General features: G+C 45.2%; 1 protein-coding gene across 2 annotated transcripts in view; it reads right to left on the bottom strand.

Moving 5' to 3' along the window:
- LOC120034054 (transmembrane protein 104-like) overlaps positions 1 to 22141 on the bottom strand; it is a 71426-nt gene that overhangs the window by 3702 nt on the left and 45583 nt on the right. For both annotated transcript variants that reach the window (XM_038980467.1, XM_038980466.1), the window contains exon 9: positions 14096 to 14189. In XM_038980467.1, coding sequence (XP_038836395.1) covers positions 14096 to 14189 — 94 coding nt within the window. The remainder of the gene's footprint in view (positions 1 to 14095; positions 14190 to 22141) is intronic.

Raw genomic sequence — 22141 nt, forward strand, 5'->3', positions numbered from 1 at the left:
CTGTTATAGCCTCATGCAGTTTAAATCAAGGCTCCCTTGAGGCTATCTACTAGGAGAGTTGAAAGGGCAGCTTTTACGATAAAATAAAGCTCAAATTTCCTTTAATTTTACAATTTAGACCAAATCAAACCCATATTTTACTTAGTTGTATGCAAACTAAAACACAAAAATTCTCAGAGTAAAGCATCATATTTAATGTAAAAAGTGAATTAAATTGTAAGCTAAATATTGGCCAAATCTATGATACACCTACATCATCTCATGACAACTGTAATAGGATTAGCCGAGTAAAGAACTGACATGACGAGGCATTTAAGGATACAGATAATAAATATACATTTTTATGACATTCGACTTCGAGTCACCGGGTTCACATTATTGCATATTTCTGATGCCAAATTGTGATCCGGTGCATGCCAACTAGGCAAAGCTACACACTGCTTAATCCCTGAATGCTTTTGATGGGTCCAGATATTGCAACATCCCAGAGGTCAGATTAGGGCCAAACCTCTGGAATGATCCCTTTATGTAGCCCTCCCCTAATCCACCCCTACCTTTCATTATAGCACCACTGTTTTAAAAAATACCCTTTAAAGGGCAAGCCTTCTACCATTGCTAATCTGAAAGCGATTAATGTTGACAAGGCAAGATCGTTTAGGCCCTAATGGGCTGTGGGAAAAGTGCTGAGCTGGCCAGGACGGACACATAAGTCAGCTTCCTCCTCTGTCCTCCATGCTGCTAATGCCCGAGCATGGCCATCCAGGTAGAAACACAAGCCAGCATCAGTCAGCTGACTGCAGAAACAATATGCAGTCCATCTAGTTATGAACTAAACTCCCCCCATCAAAGGGCAGGAGGCTTTATGCCTCATGAGGATAATACTGAAACCACTTAGTAAGATATTGCCTTCCAGTTGCCTGATCCAGAAACTATCCCGCAGGCAAAGACTACAGCCTATAGGAATGCTATGCTATGGATTATATACAGTATGTGAAGGCTCTCTGACGCTCAGTTCATCCAACCCAAAGTCAGCAGAGGTTGGAGGCTGGGTGGTACAAAAGGCATCAGCGTCTCCACCTCATACTGTTTGTGCAAAGGCCATCCCCAAATTGATTGGTGCGACTGCCTCTCTGGCTGTTGAACTGGGCGTTACTAAATGAGAGCTTTAAGCATGGATGCCAGTCTTGTTAAAGGCTCAGAGTCCTGCCTGCCCCCCCTCACCCCATCTCCTCACCTTCCCAAACAGGCCATTAAACCGGGAATCAGTCACAGACGCACTCCATGGCCCACTCCTCAGCTTTCATCACACTCACACGGGGTGACGTTCAGAACACACATTGCTTCACTACTCACCCCACTACAACGCACCACTAGTATCCCACTTCAAAACACACCCACACAGCCCTGTGTAGCTATGCAGGTTAGAGTAGAGCCAAAGCTCTCTTGTACTTGCCGGCAATATCTCAGCATCCATCTGGGCCCAATTGCTAGGAGAGGCAACCCATCAGTGTCAGGGGGGAGGATGGATTGGCTCTTTAGATAGGGCCTGAGTGAGGGGCCAGCGGATTACCAATTCATCTGCAGCTACTGGGGCGGTGGGAGGGGGTATAGGGAGGAGACGGGGGAGAGGGGTGCGACCGGCAGCCTCATCCTCCTCCAAGGTCTCTCACTAGCATCAGGTGAGGTCGGGACAGGAGTGTAGTCCTCTGCTCCAATCCTCCACTGTTTTAGTTTTTTATACTCTTCAGGGCACAGGTGATTATTCCAGAGCTAGCAAGGGGGGGAAGGGGCTGGGAACGTGGAGTTTTAATCTGCCCCTATTAATCAGGTACTGTGTGCTTCTGCCGTGGCACTTTAATGTATGTCAGGGGGATGAAATGAGTCATTCCAATTACAAGGACAAAATGTTCCGAGGAGGGGATGGGGGAAAAATGACCAATGACAGAGGTAGTAGGATAGCTAACAAGTAGTGGGATTTGGCATGGGTCCTGAATTTCAGGGGTTCTACCCCTGCAACATCGAGAGCATCCTGACCGGTTGCATCACTGCCTGGTACGGCAATTTCTCGGCCTCCGACCGCAAGGCACTTCAGAGGGTAGTGCGTACGGCCCAGTACATCACTGGGGCAAAGTTGCCTTGCCATCTAGGACCTCTACACCAGGCGGTGTCAGAGGAAGGCCCTAAAAATGTTCAAAGACCCCAGCCACCTCAGTCATAGACTGTTCTCTCTACTACCGCATGGCAAGCGGCACCGGAGTGCCAAGCCCTGGACAAAAAGGCTTCTCAACAGTTTTTACCCCCAAGCCATAAGACTCCTGAACAGGTAACCAAATGGTTACCCGGACTATTTGCATGGTGTGCCCCCTCCAACCCCTCTTGTACTCTGCTGCTACTCTCTGTTTATCGTATATGCATAGTCACTTTAACTATACATTCATGTACATACTACCTCAATTGGCCCGACCAACCAGTGCTCCCGCACATTGGCTAACCGGGCTATCTGCATTATGTCCCACCACCCGCCAACCCCTCTTTTTACGCTACTGCTACTCTCTGTTCATCATATATGCATAGTCACTTTAACCATACCTACATGTACATACTACCTCAATAAGCCTGACTAACCGGTGTCTGTAAATAGCCTTGCTACTCTTATTTTCAAATGTCTTTTTACTGTTGTTTTATTTCTTTACTCATCTCTACACACACACAAAAACTTTTTTTTCGCACTATTGGTTAGAGCCTGTAAAAGTAACCATTTCACTGTAAGGTCTACACCTGTTGTATTCGGCACACGTGACAAATAAACTTTGATTTGATTATGCCTTTGGAGAGAACAGGCAGAAATAAGACAAGAGTTGTTAACAGGCAAATATTTTAATTTGAATGACTAATGTGATTACTTACTCATCTTAAAATAGGACAGGATCCTCTTAAAAACAAGAATTTCCCTTGTGAGGACTTAGTTTGGGGTGGACACTGAGATAAAGATGCCCAGCAGTGGCCAAAGCCCCAGACCTGTTGAGGATTAAAGCTCAGATAGTCAAGATTTAATGGATACTACATCCAGTGTCAACATTGGCTCCAGACAGGAGAAGCAGCCAGAGCAGAATCCTGTTTTAACATTGTCTATATAGAGAATGGGACAGTGGGCAGTGGACCAGCACTCAAGGACATCGGCAAATAAGAGCAAATAACACCTTCACAACAAGTATAATCCCCAAAGACATCACGTCAAAGCATATGGAAAAACTATGCAGATGAGGTCAACACTCAATGTGCTAACATGGGCCACATTGGGACACAGCTCTGAGAATACAGTATGTATTGTAGTGACTTTGTATTTGTATCTTCATTTGACTGGACATGAGAGACTGTCAGTGGGGATAGTTATCAGCTGTCCCTCTCACTTCAGGCATCGAACACAATGTGCTGTATGACAGTCTGCCTGCTGTACTCTCCCTCTCTCTCCCCGAGAAGTAATGTACATCCGCTGTGTGTGAAACAGCCATCAAAAGGAGCCGTCCCGCTGGTCATAACAGAGGACGGACAGCGGGAGACGCTTCTCCTCTATTCCCTGACATTAACGGTAACAGGCTATCAAGGAAGGAACATGGGCGGAGGGCGTTTAATTAAGAGTCTTATAGGACGGGACGCCACGCACACCTAGTGTACAGATGCTTAACCTTCACCAGAGCAACACGTCTTTTCTCTGCCAGCAAGGCTGAAATGTGAGTTTGAGGTGCAACAAGCACAGTGATTCATCACACTCCCCTCCTATCCCCTCGGTGAGGCCCATGGAAGCCTGGAGGAAAATGGCACTGGTATTTATGTTACAGTCTTCTTCATCTTGATATACCTGCCTCTGATGCCGCAGCCCAGTGTGCTCCTCTCGGCAGGGTTTGAACTGTAAAACCCATGGTGACACGGTCAGTGACTGGCTCCTTTATGAGGGAAGGGCCACGCTTTAAAAAGCTGATAGAGAACTTTGCTCTTTTCCCACCGTACGGCGGCACAGGCTAAGGTTGGGACAAGGAGGCTCGGCATCGCGCCTCAAATTGATAGTGAATGGCAAAAAGGCATAGCGGCTCCGCGGGTATCAACACAGGTTGATCAGACAGTGTGAAGGGCAGGGAGAGTTTGGGGGAAAGATCTTTTTTTAACCATGACTTTCAGGTCAGGATGCATCACATGGTATTAGAGTGGAATGATATTGGCAGCAATCTTTGACACGGCTCCATTTTGAGCAGGTATACTGGAGCGGCTGAATGGAACCCACCCAAATAACTGGTGCTACCTTCTGGGTTATAGATCGGGAAGCCATAGCCAGGTCACAACTTAAATAATTACTTTGGCAGCTGCTTGACAAACACACATCTGTGATAGAGAACAAGTGAGGTTCAAAGGTAAACAACGATCTGTAAAAAAGCAGTCGACCCTTCTACTGTAGTTCTGTCCCCTAAAGTTGGAGTGACAGAGAATTTCTCTCCTATGGCAGAGAAGTTGGAGTGACAGAGAATCTCTCTCCTATGGCAGAGAAGTTGGGAGTGACAGAGAATCTCTCTCCTATGGCAGAGAAGTTGGAGTGACAGAGAATTTCTCTATGGCTCTGATCCCAACTATCATGCTTTAGTGCTCATTAAAGACAAGGCCTCATTTGTCTTACTTAAGGCACTGAACTAACTCCTCTTATCTTTGAAAGAGATTGATAGTCGATCAGATGAACGAACTGGACACTAAGTAGAACAAAGTACTTCTTGATAATGTACTCATTCATCATTTCTTTGCAACTGGATCATGCTACACGAGATAGGGCAACCATGTGTGGGTTTTATAGTACTTGGTGCAGCCTTAGCTATGAATCTCACCGTTTTATCTGTCTAACGGCGAAGAATAAGAGGAAATCTTTGATCACTAGGAGGGCTTTAGAGGCACGGGGACAGTGTGTCTGGAGAGATAATCCAACACAGTTAGTCAGATTACAAGCCATTGGTAATAGCATAGAGCCAGTATTAAATAAGTCATTGCACCATAAATTCACAGCAAATTAAATATTTTTCAACCGCCGTAATGATAAAAAAATAAAAATACTAATGGTACATTTTACATTCCTTCTTGCGGCTATATTGCTCTCCTCTCTCTAAAAGGGCAGTGTCCTTGACTTCCTGATGGAGTCTACTCTGAAGCACTCATTTCATCCTCCTGGTAATCCTCAATCAACAATGGACACTCCTTCTTGCCTCTCCATCGATGGACACAGTTGAAAAACTAATTAATTCAGATGGGATGAGCCATTTTCTTTGCAGAGATATCTCTGATGATATGGTGATTACCTGGACTTTTACATTAACACTCTCTGCTCTACACGCCTGTCTGCGGGTTGCACTCGTCACACGGCATAGGGGAGGGACTGAGTGCATTGTGTAGGTGTCAAACAGTCACATATCACATTCACATAACTGCTACCGGTGATTTACAGCACTTCAATGGGGATGGCAATGACCTTGTGGGGAATGCTTCAACTTAAACGCCCCCCAGAGGAGGCACTGCTACCACTGGAGTTGTATCTCCAGTGGTAGCAAACAAAGCGTTTGAGGTTAAGCCAAGGTTGTCCAGCACTCTCAACCCCCCAAGGAGCTGTAGAATACAGTATCTGTGGAAGAGGGTCTCCTCTACAGCCGCTGCCCTGGGACGGGTTTCCTTGACTTCATTAAGGAGCACAAAATGACTTCAGGTGAGGAGCTTTGAAGCACACCACTGTTCTGATTTTGTGAGTAGTACACCCCCTGTACCAATGCTTTTGCGCTTGATGTGGGAAGAAGAGTCTATAATAACAGTTGACAGGTCAAGGGCTTTTCATGTGCTTTCATCTTTCTGACATTAAAAGACATATGGGATATTATTCTAGCAAAGGCTTTGACAGTAGATAGGAACATTACTCTCTACTGGTATACAAACTGGCCTCTTGCTACTTCCATTCCCTAATAGATTAAAATCCAAGTCCAACTCCAGCAGCCCTGCTTTGCAGCAATCATCCAATCATTAATTAAAAGGGCAATTCCACCACTTTTCAACCTCACATTCATTACCTCCAGCACCAAACCAGTGTTTACATAATTTGTGAAAACATTGCTTCTATGATCTGTGGTTAAAACAATAAGAAATGACATTCTCTCATCACAGGGTAGGATTAAATGTAAAAAACAAGTGTCTAGCCAGAGGGAGGGTCTTTTCTTGCTCCCCACATCACCACGAATCTCATAATGTTTAAAACATTTTTACGTTCTTTATTTCTATAAAACATTGAAATGCACAGTTTTCACATATGTAAACACTCGTATTGTGCTGGAGATAATGAAAATTAGTTTGAAAAGTGGTGGAGTTGCCCTTTAAACGAGGTGCTCCATGATGAGACCACTTGGTTGAGTCTTAGTAGTAATGAGCAGCTCTGGCAGTTTGCCCAATTTCTAGGTTTGCAGAATCTTTTACTTCAGATGTTGGTGATACCCTATAATGGCATAGTCTTAGTTATCAGAAGCAGGGGGACAGAAATGCCATGGCGTGTGTGATAGCTGGTGATAATGGCCTACTAGCCTGGCTACTTTGAGACAAGCCCTGCGATCAGGGTGTGCAGTACCGCAGCAGGGCTGCCATTTAGCACCCCATACAGCAGCTCCACAGGGTAGAGCAGAGTTCAACTCCATGACATTATCTACAGTGTTCAAGAAAACATCAATTAGTCCAATCACTCAGCCTTGCCGCTGCAAATTGCACATTAGGCCAAAGATAAGAAACAAAATGCACCTACCTTCTTTACCATAAGGCTGAGCTAAGCCACGCTCCAAACGCTGGGATCTCGAAAACACATCTGCTTGAGGTCAGTTTTTTTTTTTTCCCTTCAACTTCTCAAACGCAAACGTTTAAAACCAAAAACCTCTTCTGTGCTACTGCTGACATTTTTTTTAAATTGTATAACAAACTAATAGAAGTCAAATGTTTATGTAAATTCAGTGGGAGGTTGCACCAGGTTAGCTAAAACACACATCCAACAGTAATTAAACATTCAGTGAGTGCAGAATATAAATGTATTTTTTCTTCTGACCATTTCAAATAATTTATTGAGCATAGAAAGCTTGGTTCATGATGCAATGGACGTACAAGGCAGACAAGATATGAATAAAGCAAATGCTCATCTGCTTCTGTCTTCAATATCAAATCCTGTTCAGGTCTGACTTTTTTCAAATGAGACAAAGATAAAATGTTCAAAGCAAGTTGTGCATTTGACCTCTAGTATTCCTGCCGATCAATGACGAAACCCTGAGAAAGAGCGTACAACACCAGACTGCGGTAAAAAGTACATTCTATAAGCACTGTGTCTTACATTCTCATTCCTCCCTCACAGACAAGGAAATGGAGGCGACAATGACAACACAGTGAGGTGAGCGGGGGACGGAAGTCAACAGTCATGATTAAGGGCTTAGTTACCAGGGTATTGAGCTCCAACTGACCCCGGGCAACACCACTGCAGAAAACCTCCCGGGTGGCGCAGTGGTCTAGGGCACTGCATCGCAGTGCTAGCTGCGCCACCAGAGTCTCTGGGTTCGCGCCCAGGCTCTGTCGCAGCCGGCCGCAACCGGGAGGTCCGTGGGGCGACGCACAATTGGCATAGCGTCGTCCGGGTTAGGGAGGGTTTGGCCGGTAGGGATATCCTTGTCTCAGTATGTAAAAATGTAATAAAATGTATGCACTCTACTGTAAGTCGCTCTGGATAAGAGCGTCTGCTAAATGACTAAAATGTAAATGTAAAACATCCTACCAAGTTTTCCCCTATTCACCTCCTAGAAATTGTTCACTATCAAAACAAAGTTCTCATTACAAAATGAAACACCAAACACCAATGCTAAACAGGATCAAGGAGAGGTGCCCAAAAACAAATGGGGAAAAAAGCTGCCCACATGTATTTCTCTATATATCAAAACTCAACAGAGATGTGAGTAAAGCGGACCTAGGATCTGAGCTCTGTTGATGTTTTGTTTCTGAAAGAGAAGTGTCAAACTAAAATTTCTACACCTGCATTGCTTGCTGTTTGGGGTTTAATGGCTGGGTTTCTGTACAGCACTTTGTGACATCGGCTGATGTCAAAAGGGCTTTATAAATACATTTCATTGAAGACATATTTTCTATCTGAACAACTCCGTGGTCAGTGTTGACTAAAAGTAATGTCCGTTGTGACAAGAAAAGGAATGATGCATTCCAATCTGGAGTTTTCCTTTAATGCAATTTTCAGGACTTCTGAACTGTGCTGATGTTGGAAAGTTCATTAACGCCCAGCCATACTTCAACATTCCCCGTGAGATGCACTCTACATTAGCCTCTCTGGGCAAACTCTTAGGTTCCGCTCAATCAGCCACTAGTAGAGTTCCCTCCCTGACCTTAAAAAACAAATACTACCCTCTCTCTCTGCTTGAAATGGCAATAGGTAGCTGTAACGCTCCCTGGTTACTCCCTAAACCAAGACAGTGGGATGGACTGGATAGGGATCCACAGATCCCTGTGGGCTGGGGCCTGTGGTTTCAGCTATTCATTTCTCCAGAGAGAGTAACAGCCCTAGGTCATTTCACAGCCTCTTTTCCTATTGAGCCGGAGGTTACACAAAGCTGTCTGGGGTGGTGGTGTAGTTCACCATGTCTAGAAAAACAAATGTGATAGTGGGAGGACAGTGTTCTCAGAATGCATGATTTCTCCATTCCCAGCATACAGTAGGATCTATATGCCATGGCTGTAAGGGTAATAAATATCGCCTCAGAGGCTCTTCACCTATCCATCCATCCCTGTGGAGACAGAAGCGGGGTGATTAATACTCGTTTACCGAGCTGGGTGCCTTTCCGTCCATTCCTCTCCACTCAATATCAATTAAAGTGCCGGCTCTTAACCCTTCTCCCGGTCTGCTGTCGAGTGCAGATAATGATCCCCTCTTCCTCTTCACAGTGTGCTGCTAGAGAGGATGGGGACAAGGTAACAAGGCAGCAAGCTTTATCTATTCACATAACTCACCCAATGGAGATGGGTTTCAACAAACGAGCGTGAGCACCTACGGGAGTTCATAGAGACTGGGTGCAGTATGTGAGCGATATAGTCATTCAACTAAGAGCCTATGAGGTCATCAGGCAAAAGAACTGTGACATTAAAAGATGGGTCGGTGAACCGAGTATAGAGTAGGAGGAATAATAAACAGGAACACAAATGGGTCTGGAAACAGGGCTACACAAATAGTTTCTAATGGCTCCAGCGAAGTGGGACCATGGACGGAACAGCTACAAGCAGAGTGATGGGATCACTACCGGGACAGGAGATGGAGTTACAAGAGGGCTACGCATATGGACTACTATGTCCACTATGTAAGTCATGTCCTCAGTGGGGGAAGACAAAAAGTGTGTAGTGAGCTTGGTTGGACAGGGGGGCTCAGCTGAGTGACACTGACAAGGCCACAGGGCTTCAACACATTCCCCACACTGCTCTGCACCCCTCATCCACCACCATCATCACCCTGCACTCCCCCATAGGGCATCATGGGTGAGTGGAGAGGCAGGTAGGGGAGCCTGGCCACCTGGCCCCTTGTCTAGGGTGAGTAATGAGTATGAAAGAGAAGGGCCATGAGAAAAGAATAGAGATGGAAGTGGCTGAACGGGGGACATAACTACGCAGGTATCAATATCTGGTATCTTAGAAGACAAGAAAGGATCTGATAGTGGTGGAAAGTCATTAAATCCGGCAAATGCAGGCTAATGTAAAAGTGAAGAAAAAGGTGACTAACATGCACTGTCAGTTTTGTAAGACAGTTTGCTATAATGCAGTTATATTTGAAGGATAACTGCATACTGGTTGGCACTAGAAAAAAAGGAAAAACTCAGTAGTACTAATTGCTTATTAAAATATATGAGTTGTCAATAGGTGAGAATCCTGTGAAAAATGTGAATAATGTGGTTCGATGTTGTGATATGGTTTCAGAGTGACAAGAACATTAATATAATGGCTGTCTAAAAACGTATCATACTGTACTACATCAGTGTCATTATCGAAATCATTTGACTGAAAACAAAAAACCCTGGAGGACTTGTTACGAGTTTCAAACATATCTTAAGACAATCTCAGTCTCCTCATAAGCCGTCTCATAAAAAAAGAAATATTCTTACACTTGAGGGTTTTGTTTTGTTAGTGACACGTCATTAACATGAATGAGGATCTGTTGTTCATGCTTATAAGGGGGCTTTAAGGTGCAGAGAAGGAATCATAGAATGATTCGAAGATACCTGAAGGTGTAAAACCATGGGCCTAATCCAGAGACGTATTCACAGTGCATACTAATGACATTCTTAAAACAATCATGAATCCCATCATCGTGACAGAAATAAGAGGTTTACTATTAGTTTCATTATATCGTTGGTATTAAATTCCTCCCTTGAGACCAAAGCTTTGCTAAGTCACAACCTTCGCAAAGACATAAGCTATGCTACAGTACACGCGTATACCTCCCGGGTGGCGCAGTGGTCTAGGGCACTGCATCGCAGTGCTAGCTGCGCCACCAGAGTCTCTGGGTTCGCGCCCAGGCTGGGCTGGGTTCGCGCCCAGGCTCTGTCGCAGCCGGCCGCAACCGGGAGGTCCGTGGGGCGACGCACAATTGGCATAGCGTCGTCCGGGTTAGGGAGGGTTTGGCCGGTAGGGATATCCTTGTCTCAGTATGTAAAAATGTAATGAAATGTAAAAATGTAATAAAATGTATGCACTCTACTGTAAGTCGCTCTGGATAAGAGCGTCTGCTAAATGACTAAAATGTAAATGTAAATGTATGCATTCAGGTCCAACAACGTGTCCAATTCAGCAGCTTCAGTGGGTGAAAAGAGTGGAGCTAAATCAGAGTGAGGAGAGGAGTCAGAGGACACGTGATAAATGGATAACAGGTTAAATGAATCACTCCCGAGTCCCATTTTCTTGCTGCAGGGCAACGATAAAGTACAGTATCTTTAACAGGACAGACAATCAATGCCTTGAGAGCATAACACATCCTCTTTAACCACAAGGCCCTCGAAATGACCACATACATAATCAAAATCGCTTTTAAATGGGAAACGTTTGAGGAATTGGAAAACATAGGTTACCTCGGAAACATTGAACTGGTGCCAGAGGCTGTAACTTTGAGAGAAGGACAGCTAAAGATTGTATAAATGACCCAATAACAGTCATGAAGAAAAAGACCCAGAATACATTCTGGCTGACGATGCATTGGCTTGGTAATCAATTATTTGCCTTGAAGTGGTACCCTTTGTGCTGAACCCACTCGCTCTCTAAGTTTATGGCCAGAGCACCATGCCATAGAAAACTAATATATACACTGAACAAAAATGTATACGTAAAGTGCTGGTCCCATGTTTCAAGAGCAGAAATAAAAGATCCCAAAAATGTCCCATATGCACAAATAGCGTATTTCGGTAAAATGTTGTGTACAAATTTGTTTACATCCCTGGGGACAATAAAAGGACACTAAAATGTGCAGTTTTGTCACGGATGTTTTCTCACAATGCCACAGATGTCGCAAGTTGAGGGAGCATGAATTGGCATGCTGACTACAGTAAATCCTCCAGATCTGTTGCCAGAATAATTTTATGTTAATTTCTCTACCATAAGCCGTCAGTGTAGAGAATTTGACAGTACATCCAACTGGCCTGTAACCATGCTAGCCCAGGACGTCCACATCTGGCTTCTTCGTCTGAGACCGGATGAAACCCGATTTTAACTGTACCGGGCATTGTGAACAGAGTGCCCCATGGTGGCGGTGGGGTTATGGTAGGAGCAGGCATAAGCTACAGACAACAAACACAATCACATTTTGAATGCACTGAGATACCGTGACGAGATCCTGATGCCCATTGTCATGCCATTCATCTGCCGCCATCACCTCATGTTTCAGCATAATGCACAGCCCCATGTCGCAAGGATTTTTACACAATTCCTGGAAGCTGAAAATGTCCCAGTTCTCCATGGCCTGCATACTCACCAGACATGACTCCCATTGAACATGTTTGGGATGCTCTGGATACGACCTGTACGACAGCATGTTCCAGTTCCCGCCAATATCCAGCAACTTCACACAGCGGAAAAACATTCCACAGGCAAGAATCAACAAGAAATGTCGCGCTGCATGAGGCAAATGGTGGTCACACCAGATACTGACTGGTTTTCTGACAACTCCCCTACCTTTAAAAAAAGAAAAGAAAAGGTATCTGTGACCAACAAATGCACAGCTGTAGTCCGTGTCATGTGAAGTCCATAGATTAGGGCCTAATGAATTGATTCAATTGACTGATTTCCTTAAACTGTAACTAAGTGAAATCTTTGAAATTGTTGCATGATGTGTTTATATTTTTGTTCAGTGTATTTATGCGTTACCGAATGGAGTAACATTTTTCCATTTGCCGGATTCTTTTTTTTATTGCGCATCCAATTACTCTTGAGACCTTTGTCAGGGAGCTCTCTCTTTCAGGGTTGGATAGGCTGGTATAGCCAGACAAACAAGACCTAACGGTTTAGCAGAAAATCTAGTACAGACAGATGCTGTTTCTGTGTCAGAATGAGACTAGAGAAACTGTAGACAGGGTGGAGAGGTCAGACAGGCTATGCTGCCCCTGTCCTGATAACAGCACCACATAAATTGCCAGAAAACTCAACACGAATTTCAGAGCAAAATCAGTTGAATACGTCTTTAGACAGCCACTTGCCTTTCATGATTTAAAAAATAAATAAAAGCAGTACTTAAATTGATCAATTAGGTTAGGTCTCCAAAGTTAATTCCTCTGAGATTAGCTAAACATTAGAAACTTACCTAAACTAAAAAAAATAGAAAATTGTTGAAACTAGAGATTTAGGACTCAAGCATGCTGTCTAGCCTATTCATTTTTCTTCAGCCGTCTTTTCCTCCTAAACCTCGGCCCATAATGTTTTTCTTATAGGATTTAAAATGGTCTCCAACCCTGTGTTTGATGGCTGCATAAACCCCTCAGCTTTCAGTGCCCTATGCTTTGAAGGCAGGCCATCTATCCCCATGCTCCGTGGCACCGGTGCAGTAAGGAAACAAAGAGCTGCCACTGCGGCCATTTTGAATCATTAGCTGGTGCTGTAGAGAGGCCTGCAGAGGTGACACAGCCAATCAATCACAGGTAGAGCCAGGGGAGGGCGGGGATATAAAAGGGAGTGGGAGGGGTGTAGCCAGAATCCCAGGGTGCTTTGTAGATAGCCAGATAATGGACAGTGTGTGTTATTTATGTGCACGCAACTGTGTGTGTGTGTGTGTGTGTGTGTATGTGTGCATGCGCGCCTGTGTGTATTTGTGTGTGTCTGCCCTGTGTGTTGTTGTGGGTGCCAGCAGTATGCCCACACGGGGGTGGCGGCAGAGCCATGATTCAGTAGTGTTGTGATTTTAACAGCAGGTCCAGGACGGGCGGTTTATTTTCGTCCGTCGCCCTGTGAGTGACGGTCCAATCAGGCCTGGGACGGGCTGTCAGGCCTGTCAGGCTGAGGGATGAGAGGAGATGGGAATCAGGACACGGAACGGGACTGCCGTATGATCGACAGACCCAGGCACAGGAGCCACGGAGAGGAGAGGGGAGAGGAATGAAAGAGGGAGAGGAAGAGGAGGACTGCTCCCACCAAGGTTCAGACCGTCAGCCAGGTGGAATAAAGTGTTTTTTTCCCTAAACATTTGCAACAGTGACAAAGAGCAATCTGGGAGAAGGCGTGAGACCGTGACCCAGGGATAATGGAGTGTGATATTTAATGGAAGGAAAGACACACCCTCCATTATCCAGACAAACTTGGAAGAGATAAAGCACATTAAAGCACTTCCTAAATAAATACCCATGACAGATTTACCGTTACGATAAAGTTCCTGGGAATTTCACAGCTTGAATTGCTCTACCTACAAAATAAATTGAGATCCACATTTAATGTGATTATTTGAAGATGTGTGCCTCGAGTCTGTCCAGAGCAACCTTTATCAGCCTATGGTGTTTGTATTCCTTAAGGTAAGATAGGTTACTCTTACCGATCCAGCGCATGAGTGAGGTGAGGATCTGGAGGTATTTAGTCTTCTGAGCATCGAAGAAGACGAAAGGGCCCAACATCACAGTGAAGATGCTCTGTAGAGAGGGAGACATCATCTTAAAACACATTGGAAATCACTTTATACAACATATTTCACAAACCAGTGTGTGTTTGGGTTGTGTTTATACTTCCACAGCATGGGTAATAAATGACAAATGGTACAATTGGATTTTTCCAAGATGAAAATAGAGATAAAACTCTGTCTCATGAGAACATGAGGCTATTTATTCCCTCATCACCCAACATACACCAAGATGCCAAACCCCAAAATAAAACATTTAAGTTGAAATTCTTTGAAGCCATCATAGTACCGATTGCCTCATAACAAAGATGGGTCTTATCGAGAGTTGCAATCATCAGTGGCATCAGCCCCCTCTCTCTCTCCCCCATCTATCCCATTCTCTCTGACAATCCCATGTCTGATAGCGGTTGAGTGACGTGTGATCTCAAGGCCAGTCACTTCAGTGGCATGTCATCTGAAGAGGAGCCTGCAGGGTAGAACTCACACAGTCAGACACAATAATCTCTAACAGGGCCTGGGGGTGAGAGCTCAATCAGGAGACCAAAGTGGGGACAGAAAGACAGAAAGATACAGATGGAGAAATGTTCCACTCAGAAAACTGATCTGCTCCAGTCACTCTCCATCTCCAGGACCTCTGACCCCTCCCATGAACCTCCCTAACTCCACCCAGAGCTCTCCCCTTCCCTCTGTGCTGTATTTACAGGGTGGGCCCATGGGTTGTGAGGGCAGGACACAGAGGTCAGTGTTGGTGACATAAGTGTGAGACAGGACAGAGAATGTACACAGCCTCTACCTGCACAAGGAGGCCATCCACTGGGGACAGGGAAGGGTACAGTGCTGGCTGAATGCTAGAGTGAGACCAGAGTGAGACCAGCCGACAGGGAAGGGTGGGACCAGATTCATTTAAGACTTTATTATTTCCAGAATTATGGAGGAGAATTGTGAATCCCACGTGTCAGGAGATGAAAGTGCTAAATAGTACTTAATACGAGCTACGGGTGACTGCTACAAATCAGTGCAGAATTCCAGAAAATGTACTACATCTTGGAGCGACGGACATACATTTGCAATACTCATTCATGTGTAATGGAGGAGGCATTATGGAAAGTGTGGACTGTCCTAAAGAAGGTTGAGAGACAGTGAGAAATATTTCAGCGCTGAATGGTCAGTGGTGTCTGGGTCTGTCTCTGTACCTGTGGTATGAGACAGTCTAACGTGTCATACTTCATCCTCCAGCCAGACAACAGTCCATCACAGGCCTGATGATACCTCCCATCCATCTGCCACCAAGTGATGGACTGCTACCACTCCTGGCCTGAGAAGACATGGTATATGCCATCTCAGAGGTGGGGGATATGTGCTTGTCAAGAATAGGGCAGCAAGTGGCCTAGTGGTTAGAGCGTTGGACTAGTAACCGAAAGGTTGCAAGATCGAATCCCTGAGCTGACGAGGTAAAAACCTGCCGTTCTGCCCCTGGACAAGGCAGTTTACCCACTGTTCCTAGGCCGTCATTGAAAATAAGAATTTGTTCTCAACTGACTTGCCTAGTTAAATAAAGGTTAAATAAAATAAAAAAGGGCCCTCAAGGCTTTACATTGGAGAGAGAGCGAGAGAGAGAGTCTACTGGGCCGGACGAAGACCCATATAAACAGAGATTCTCCATGAACGTGAAGAGCATGTTAGAACGGGACCTTTTCACTGCCATAGCTGGAGGCAACATATGGTCTCTACAGAAGAAGAGATAGTTCTGTGGATGAGACTCTGGTGTTAAGGTAGTAGTGCGCATGTGGCTGGAGGGGAGAGCTGAGTAGGTCTGCTATGAAAGAAAAATGTTTTTAAAGCAAACAAAAAAGACAATAGGAGATGATGCAAACGTCTATCTCATGAAAGAGAAAAGAAACAAAGTTATCATTTTAAAACTTATCTTGTTTATAAAAAAATAAAATAAAAGAGTGGGGTGGCTGATGAATTTCACCCTTCTTGTGCAGTCAGCACCACACATGAATCAAGACCCCTCCTCTAACCAATTACAACCTCCCACCACAGCCAGACAATAAGGCCTCAGGACACTGGACTGCACTTTACCACAGCACAACAGCCAGAGGAAGCAACACAAAACAAATGAAATGGATAAAGAATACGAACAGCAAAAACAGCTCTGTGCTGTATCTTGATAAGGCTTTGTCGGTGAAGGCCAGCAGTGACTTACAGAACGTTGGAGAGAGCCTTTCATCTCTGACAGAGAGAGCAGAGATGGAAGAAACCATTTTGCCAACAAGGTTTTGTTATGGTAATGACAAATGGGATGGGGAATGGGATGGCATCACACTGGCAAGCAATGCCAAGGCCAGGACCGGAAGGGAAGGCTGGCAGAGGGGCCAGGGCTGGAGGCAAGAGAGGCATGGCTTGTGTACAGTATGGGGAGGAAAGGAACAGAGAGAGTGTGGGCGAGGGGAGAGGGCATCAGGTGCCATGTGCTGTAGGGTGACTCAGACCCAGTGTTGGCAGGGCCTTAGGAGCAGGAGGGCACGGTGGGGGGGGGGGGGGGGGGGCGCAGAGAGAGAGAGACGGAGGAACAGACAGAGCGACAAGAGGCACTGCTGCAGGGATAACACTTACCTAGTCACTCTCCATAGAACTACACACTCTGCACCATCTTACTATAGGATGGAAAAGGAGCCTAGAGACAGGGACAAGGAGGTGAAAAGGCCAAAAGAAAGCTCATTAAAATAAACGATGCAAATTCAGAGCCGTAGATGGACGTTTTTAGAGCTATAGGAAATGGAGAGGGGCATCTGGAGGTAGTCTGCATGTGGTCAGTGAGTCATGCCGCCATAGCTGACTGCACTGGCAGGTCAACACACAAATCTCCTCTCCTGTCCTCAACAATGAACTTCACTGAGTCAATAAACCAGGCTTTAGATTGACAGATGATACGTATACCGACTGCCAGCATAACACCATTTTGTGATGGTTGGTGGTGTAGCTAGTACACTCACACCTTTGAAAATTGTTGTGACAGGATATATTAACATGGCCTAGGGATAATATCAGTCTTCACTAATCAAAGGCTATTTCATTCATGGCTTCTGACTGAGACTTGAGGACAACATCACTAATAAAGCGGTTGGGACTGTGATTCAATTCAAGTCCATTTTGGGCCAGCTATTATCATCCTCAGAACCAATGACAGTGAAAACATGTCCTTTCAAATCCCTAGCCCTCAGCGCCATCTGTGTTCAGTGATCTTTCATTTGAAAGGCGGTTCTGCTATTAATAAGGTTTGGTGTAGACGGAGTCAGTGCCCACGAGCCAGCCAAGCACTCAGGTGGACTTATTTAGGACTGTCAAGGAGACACAGGAAGCAAAGCACTCTCTGCCAAGTACGCAAAGGGGAGAAACATAGACAATATAGGTAGAGTTCCATGTCTTAGGACGATTGACTGGCACTTGGTTTCGATGCATTTAATTCTACGTTCAAGATGCTCTACTGATTTGTTCATCTCACTTTTCCCAGCGCAGCTCTGAAATAGATTTTTGTCTATGCATGTTCTTTCCTGACCCAGAGTGCTTACGTTTCAAACTTATGCAATAAAAGTATCCATAATGAGAACAAACCCTGTCAAGGAGAAAACATTATTTTCCTTCCCTCTCTCTCTTCGCGGTGTGCTGATGATTTTGTTCCAGCAGAGTGACACCCTCAATCATGACTAGGAGTGTTTCATTTTTGACGACAATGACATTCTTAAACATCAGCCATTTCTTGCCTCAATATCAGACAACGGTGAGCAACACCAAACCTGCCACAATCACACACTTGAGTGAAATGCAATAAACAATAAGTCAGAGATGAAAACTGCAAAAGTGACCAGGCTGACGACAGATACAAACACTGATTTATTCTATTACCCCGGCTGAAAGGGTACACACGCTCTCCACAGACCATTAGAGCACTTCTGGAAGCAAGAGACAAGCAAACAGACCCCTAGGGACAATATCCTATCTGATAACGACAGGAGAACATGTAGTAGTTCTGTTTTTGCCATAATAATTAGTCAACATGCAGTTTGTTGCCAGGTGAACACACAAAATTGTGTTTTAACCACAATTCTGGCACTACACACAGACCCTTAATTTAGATTGTGACCAATGTTCCTGCACGCAGCTCCCCAGGACTGCCGCCTGCACAGAGACGCACAAAGTCGAACTTCACTCATCTTTACTAGTTTGTTTGCCCCAAACGTGTACATTTCTGGCCATCTTTAAAAAGCGAGTCAGGTAAAGAGCTGTTTATGTCTTGAAGGGGCAGTGTTGTATTTTAAGACAGGCTTGTACAAGCTAAGAAGCCAATAGTGAGGGTAGCATAAAGCTTAATATGATTATTAGTTATAATAATGTATGGGGATAATAATAAATTATATTTTGTAAAGTGGTTTCTTGCATTAAGCACAACAGAACAACATTTCCAGTTACCTCCTTGTCTGAAGGACAAGTAGCTAAACAGGTTAATGTCAGGTCCTGCATGTTTTCAAAAGCCTGGAATGTAGACTTACAATGAACACCGCATTGGCTGCTACTGTAGCCTGTATCATAGAACAGCTTTCAATAGCTATTTCCATGTTAAAATGTTATGGGATGCATTTCTCCATTGTTTTTGATGGTAGGCCACTCTTGTAGGGCCTGCATTATGATCAAATAGCCACAGTAGTCTACTTGGCCACTGTTAAAACTTAAAAAGCGGGTACAGCCAGTGTTCACAGTAAAAGCGCTGGAAGTTGCACAGAATTTCTACAAGGTTCAAGTTTGTGCTCAGCAGACCGAAAACTTGCTCAGTGCCCAAAAAAATGATGGAACATTGATGGTGACCCAGAAAAAGAGAACGCTCAAAGGACACCATCCGTTTCTCATCGTGTCCCAACGTCAGGACCAGAGGGCCTGGAGATCTCCTGCCGCCTCCTCTCTCATTCTCCATCTCTCTTTTCTATCTCTCCCTCTGTTCCTCTTCACACAGTAGGTACCTCCAGCAGGCCATCCCACTCCAGACACCCATGTGGCTACAGTAATGAGCTCCCCAGCCGAGCAGGCCACCTCCTGTGCATGGTGGGGAGGTGAGCTCATTCACTGGAGTGCTGGGAATGACTCACCCACCTGTCAGTTCAATCACCATGGGACTAGAGTCACCAAAGTGCTGGAGAAGAAGACTTTCCGGGTTTGGTGCTTTTGTTGAAAGTGCAACAGTATGGCTCCTAGCGCCCTCTCAGTTTGGTTATAGAAAGGAAGATGGTGTGTGATCATGAAATATACTAGTAGTGTTGTGGGAACTACAAATTCATTGATATCAATCAAACTTAAAAACCCAAATCATTGGGTTGTTTAATCTGCCGCTGTCCATAATCTCTCCAAAGATCATGGTGGAAAAAGTGGCTGACAATCAATGTCAACAAGTAATCACTATTTTATGTGAAAGATTTGTGTGTGAGGGAGTCATGTGTATGCAACAGCCTTTGATTAGCTTTGGCTTGCGTCATTTTTGAGTCAATCCGTTGGCCTGGTTAATCACTGCATATGTGAGTATTTCACGTGGGCACTTCAGCCATTACAGTTGGCCCACATAACACATCTCTGATCCATGCACCCATTTGAATAATTAATCACCATATTGGTTACCTCATTCTGGAGGGGTCAGCCAGATACTACCACCACACAGCTGTCTTGGTGCTCTAGGATAGGTTGGTTACTGGGATTGGATTCATATCATAGAGTACTGCATCACTTGACTGCTACAAAGCTGTTTGGAATCTTGCTTTTATAATGCTTAGTGTTCTGGCAATTGTGATATTGCTGGTGTTTGGGTGGAGGCGGAGGGGGTTAATGGATGAAAACCCGGAAGCCAGAGACCACTCATGGTGAATTCTCTGCGGTCGTGGTCATGAGAATGCCATGTGGTCATGCAGCCTGGAACACTGTAATCCACCCACCATCAAAACAGCAGAACAAGGATTACTATTCCCAATCCCCACAGTCCCAAGATCCCCAGCCATTTGTTTGAGATGTTAATCTTCATTCCGGACAGATTTCACAAACCTACATGGGTGGGCGGGAGGGAGATAGGATTCCATTATGGCTCATTTCTGACTAATGAGGATAAACGATAAAATACATTAAATAACCACTCAACTGAGGTCACCGGTTTCCTTTCAACTTCCTTCGAAAGAAAAGGGAAAACAAGAGAGGTTGGGTGGATGCGGTTCTACTGATTTATACAGGCACAGTGGAGCGAGGTACCATCTTTTACAATGTGTTTGTTGTGTTTCATTTATGGAAGACTGCTTGACAAGATATCGGCATCTCGCATGGAAAAATCAGCATGTGCACAAGCGGATAGGCTAACAAGATGGACGACTGCTACGAACCAAACATTCACATATTTGAATAAAAACGCCAGGTCCATTGATTTGCCTTCAACCAAATTCAACCCTACTCATTGTTAAATATTCAGACTCCTTTCATTCTCAGAACCATCACTAACTCTACTCTAAAACAAAGGCTTGTTCTGGTGGTGTTTCCTGTGATTCAGAGAGGGAAAGGGTTTGTCCGTTCGGAGTGACTGTATGACTAGAACCATTATTCAGAGGCCAGCGAGAGCAGGTCTGTGGTTGCGGCCCTGCAGTGACTGATGGGTGCGAGCTGGGAGACTGGGTCACCGTGTGATGAACACTGAAGCGACAGTGTCTCTCCCAGCTGGCCACTGGCACTCAGTGGAGGGACGTTATACAGCAACAGGAGGAGTGTGAAGGTATGGTGGCGAACACAGAAACTATGATCCACTACTGACAGCATGGGCCCACTGATATCAGAGATCTAAGTGGGCTCTGCCAAGGCTGTTCATCACTGGGCTGTTGCTTTCACTCATACTCATAAGTGACACTGATGATGAGCCTCAATAGGATGTATTGAGAATGTGAGAACAAAAAAAATAGGGTTATTCCAACTCTGAGCATGCGCTGACGAACTGGCAAGTGTCTTTTTCAACCTCTCCCTGTCAGAGTCTGTAATACCAACATGTTTCAAGCAGACCACCATAGTCCCTGTGCCCAAGAACACTAAGGTAACCTGCCTAAATGACTACTGACCCATAGCCCTCACATCTGTAGCCATGAAATGCTTTGAAAGGCTGGTCATGGCTCACATCAACACCATTATCCCAGAAACCCTAGACCCACTCCAATTTGCATACCGCACCAACAGATCCACAGATGATGCCATCTCTATTGCACTCCACACTGCCCTTTCCTACCTGGACAAAAGGAACACCTATGTGAGAATGCTATTCATTCACTACAGCTCAGCGTTCAACACCATAGTGTCCTCAAAGCTCATCACTAAGCTAAGGACCCTGGGACTAAACATCTCCCTATGCAACTGGATCCTGGACTTCCTGACGGGCCACCCCCAGGTGGTAAGGGTGGGTAACAACACATCCGCCACACTGATCCTCAACACGTGGCCCCCTCAGGGGTGCGTGTTCAGTCCCCTCCAGTGCTCCCTGTTCACTCATGACTGCAGGGCCAGGCACGACTCCAACAACATCATTAAGTTTGCTGATGACAACAGCGGTAGGCCTGATCACCAACAACAATGAGACGGCCTATAGGGAGGAGGTCAGAGACCTGACCGTGTGGTGCAAGGACAACAACCTCTCCCTCAACGTGATCCACAAGGCACTACAGAGGGTAGTGGGGGCCAAGCTTCCTGCCATCCAGGACCTCTATACCAGGCGGTGTCAGAGGAAGGCCCTAAGAATTGTCAAAGACTCCAGCCACCCTAGTCATAAACTGCTCTCTCTGCTACCGCACGCGGTACCGGAGCGCCAAGTCTAGGTCCAAGAGGTTCCTAAACAGCTTCCACCCCAAGCCATAAGACTCCTGAACATCTAATCAAATGGCTACCCAGACTATTTGCATT

This window comes from Salvelinus namaycush, chromosome 41, assembly GCF_016432855.1.
Source record: "Salvelinus namaycush isolate Seneca chromosome 41, SaNama_1.0, whole genome shotgun sequence".
NCBI classification, from domain to species: Eukaryota; Metazoa; Chordata; class Actinopteri; order Salmoniformes; family Salmonidae; genus Salvelinus; species Salvelinus namaycush.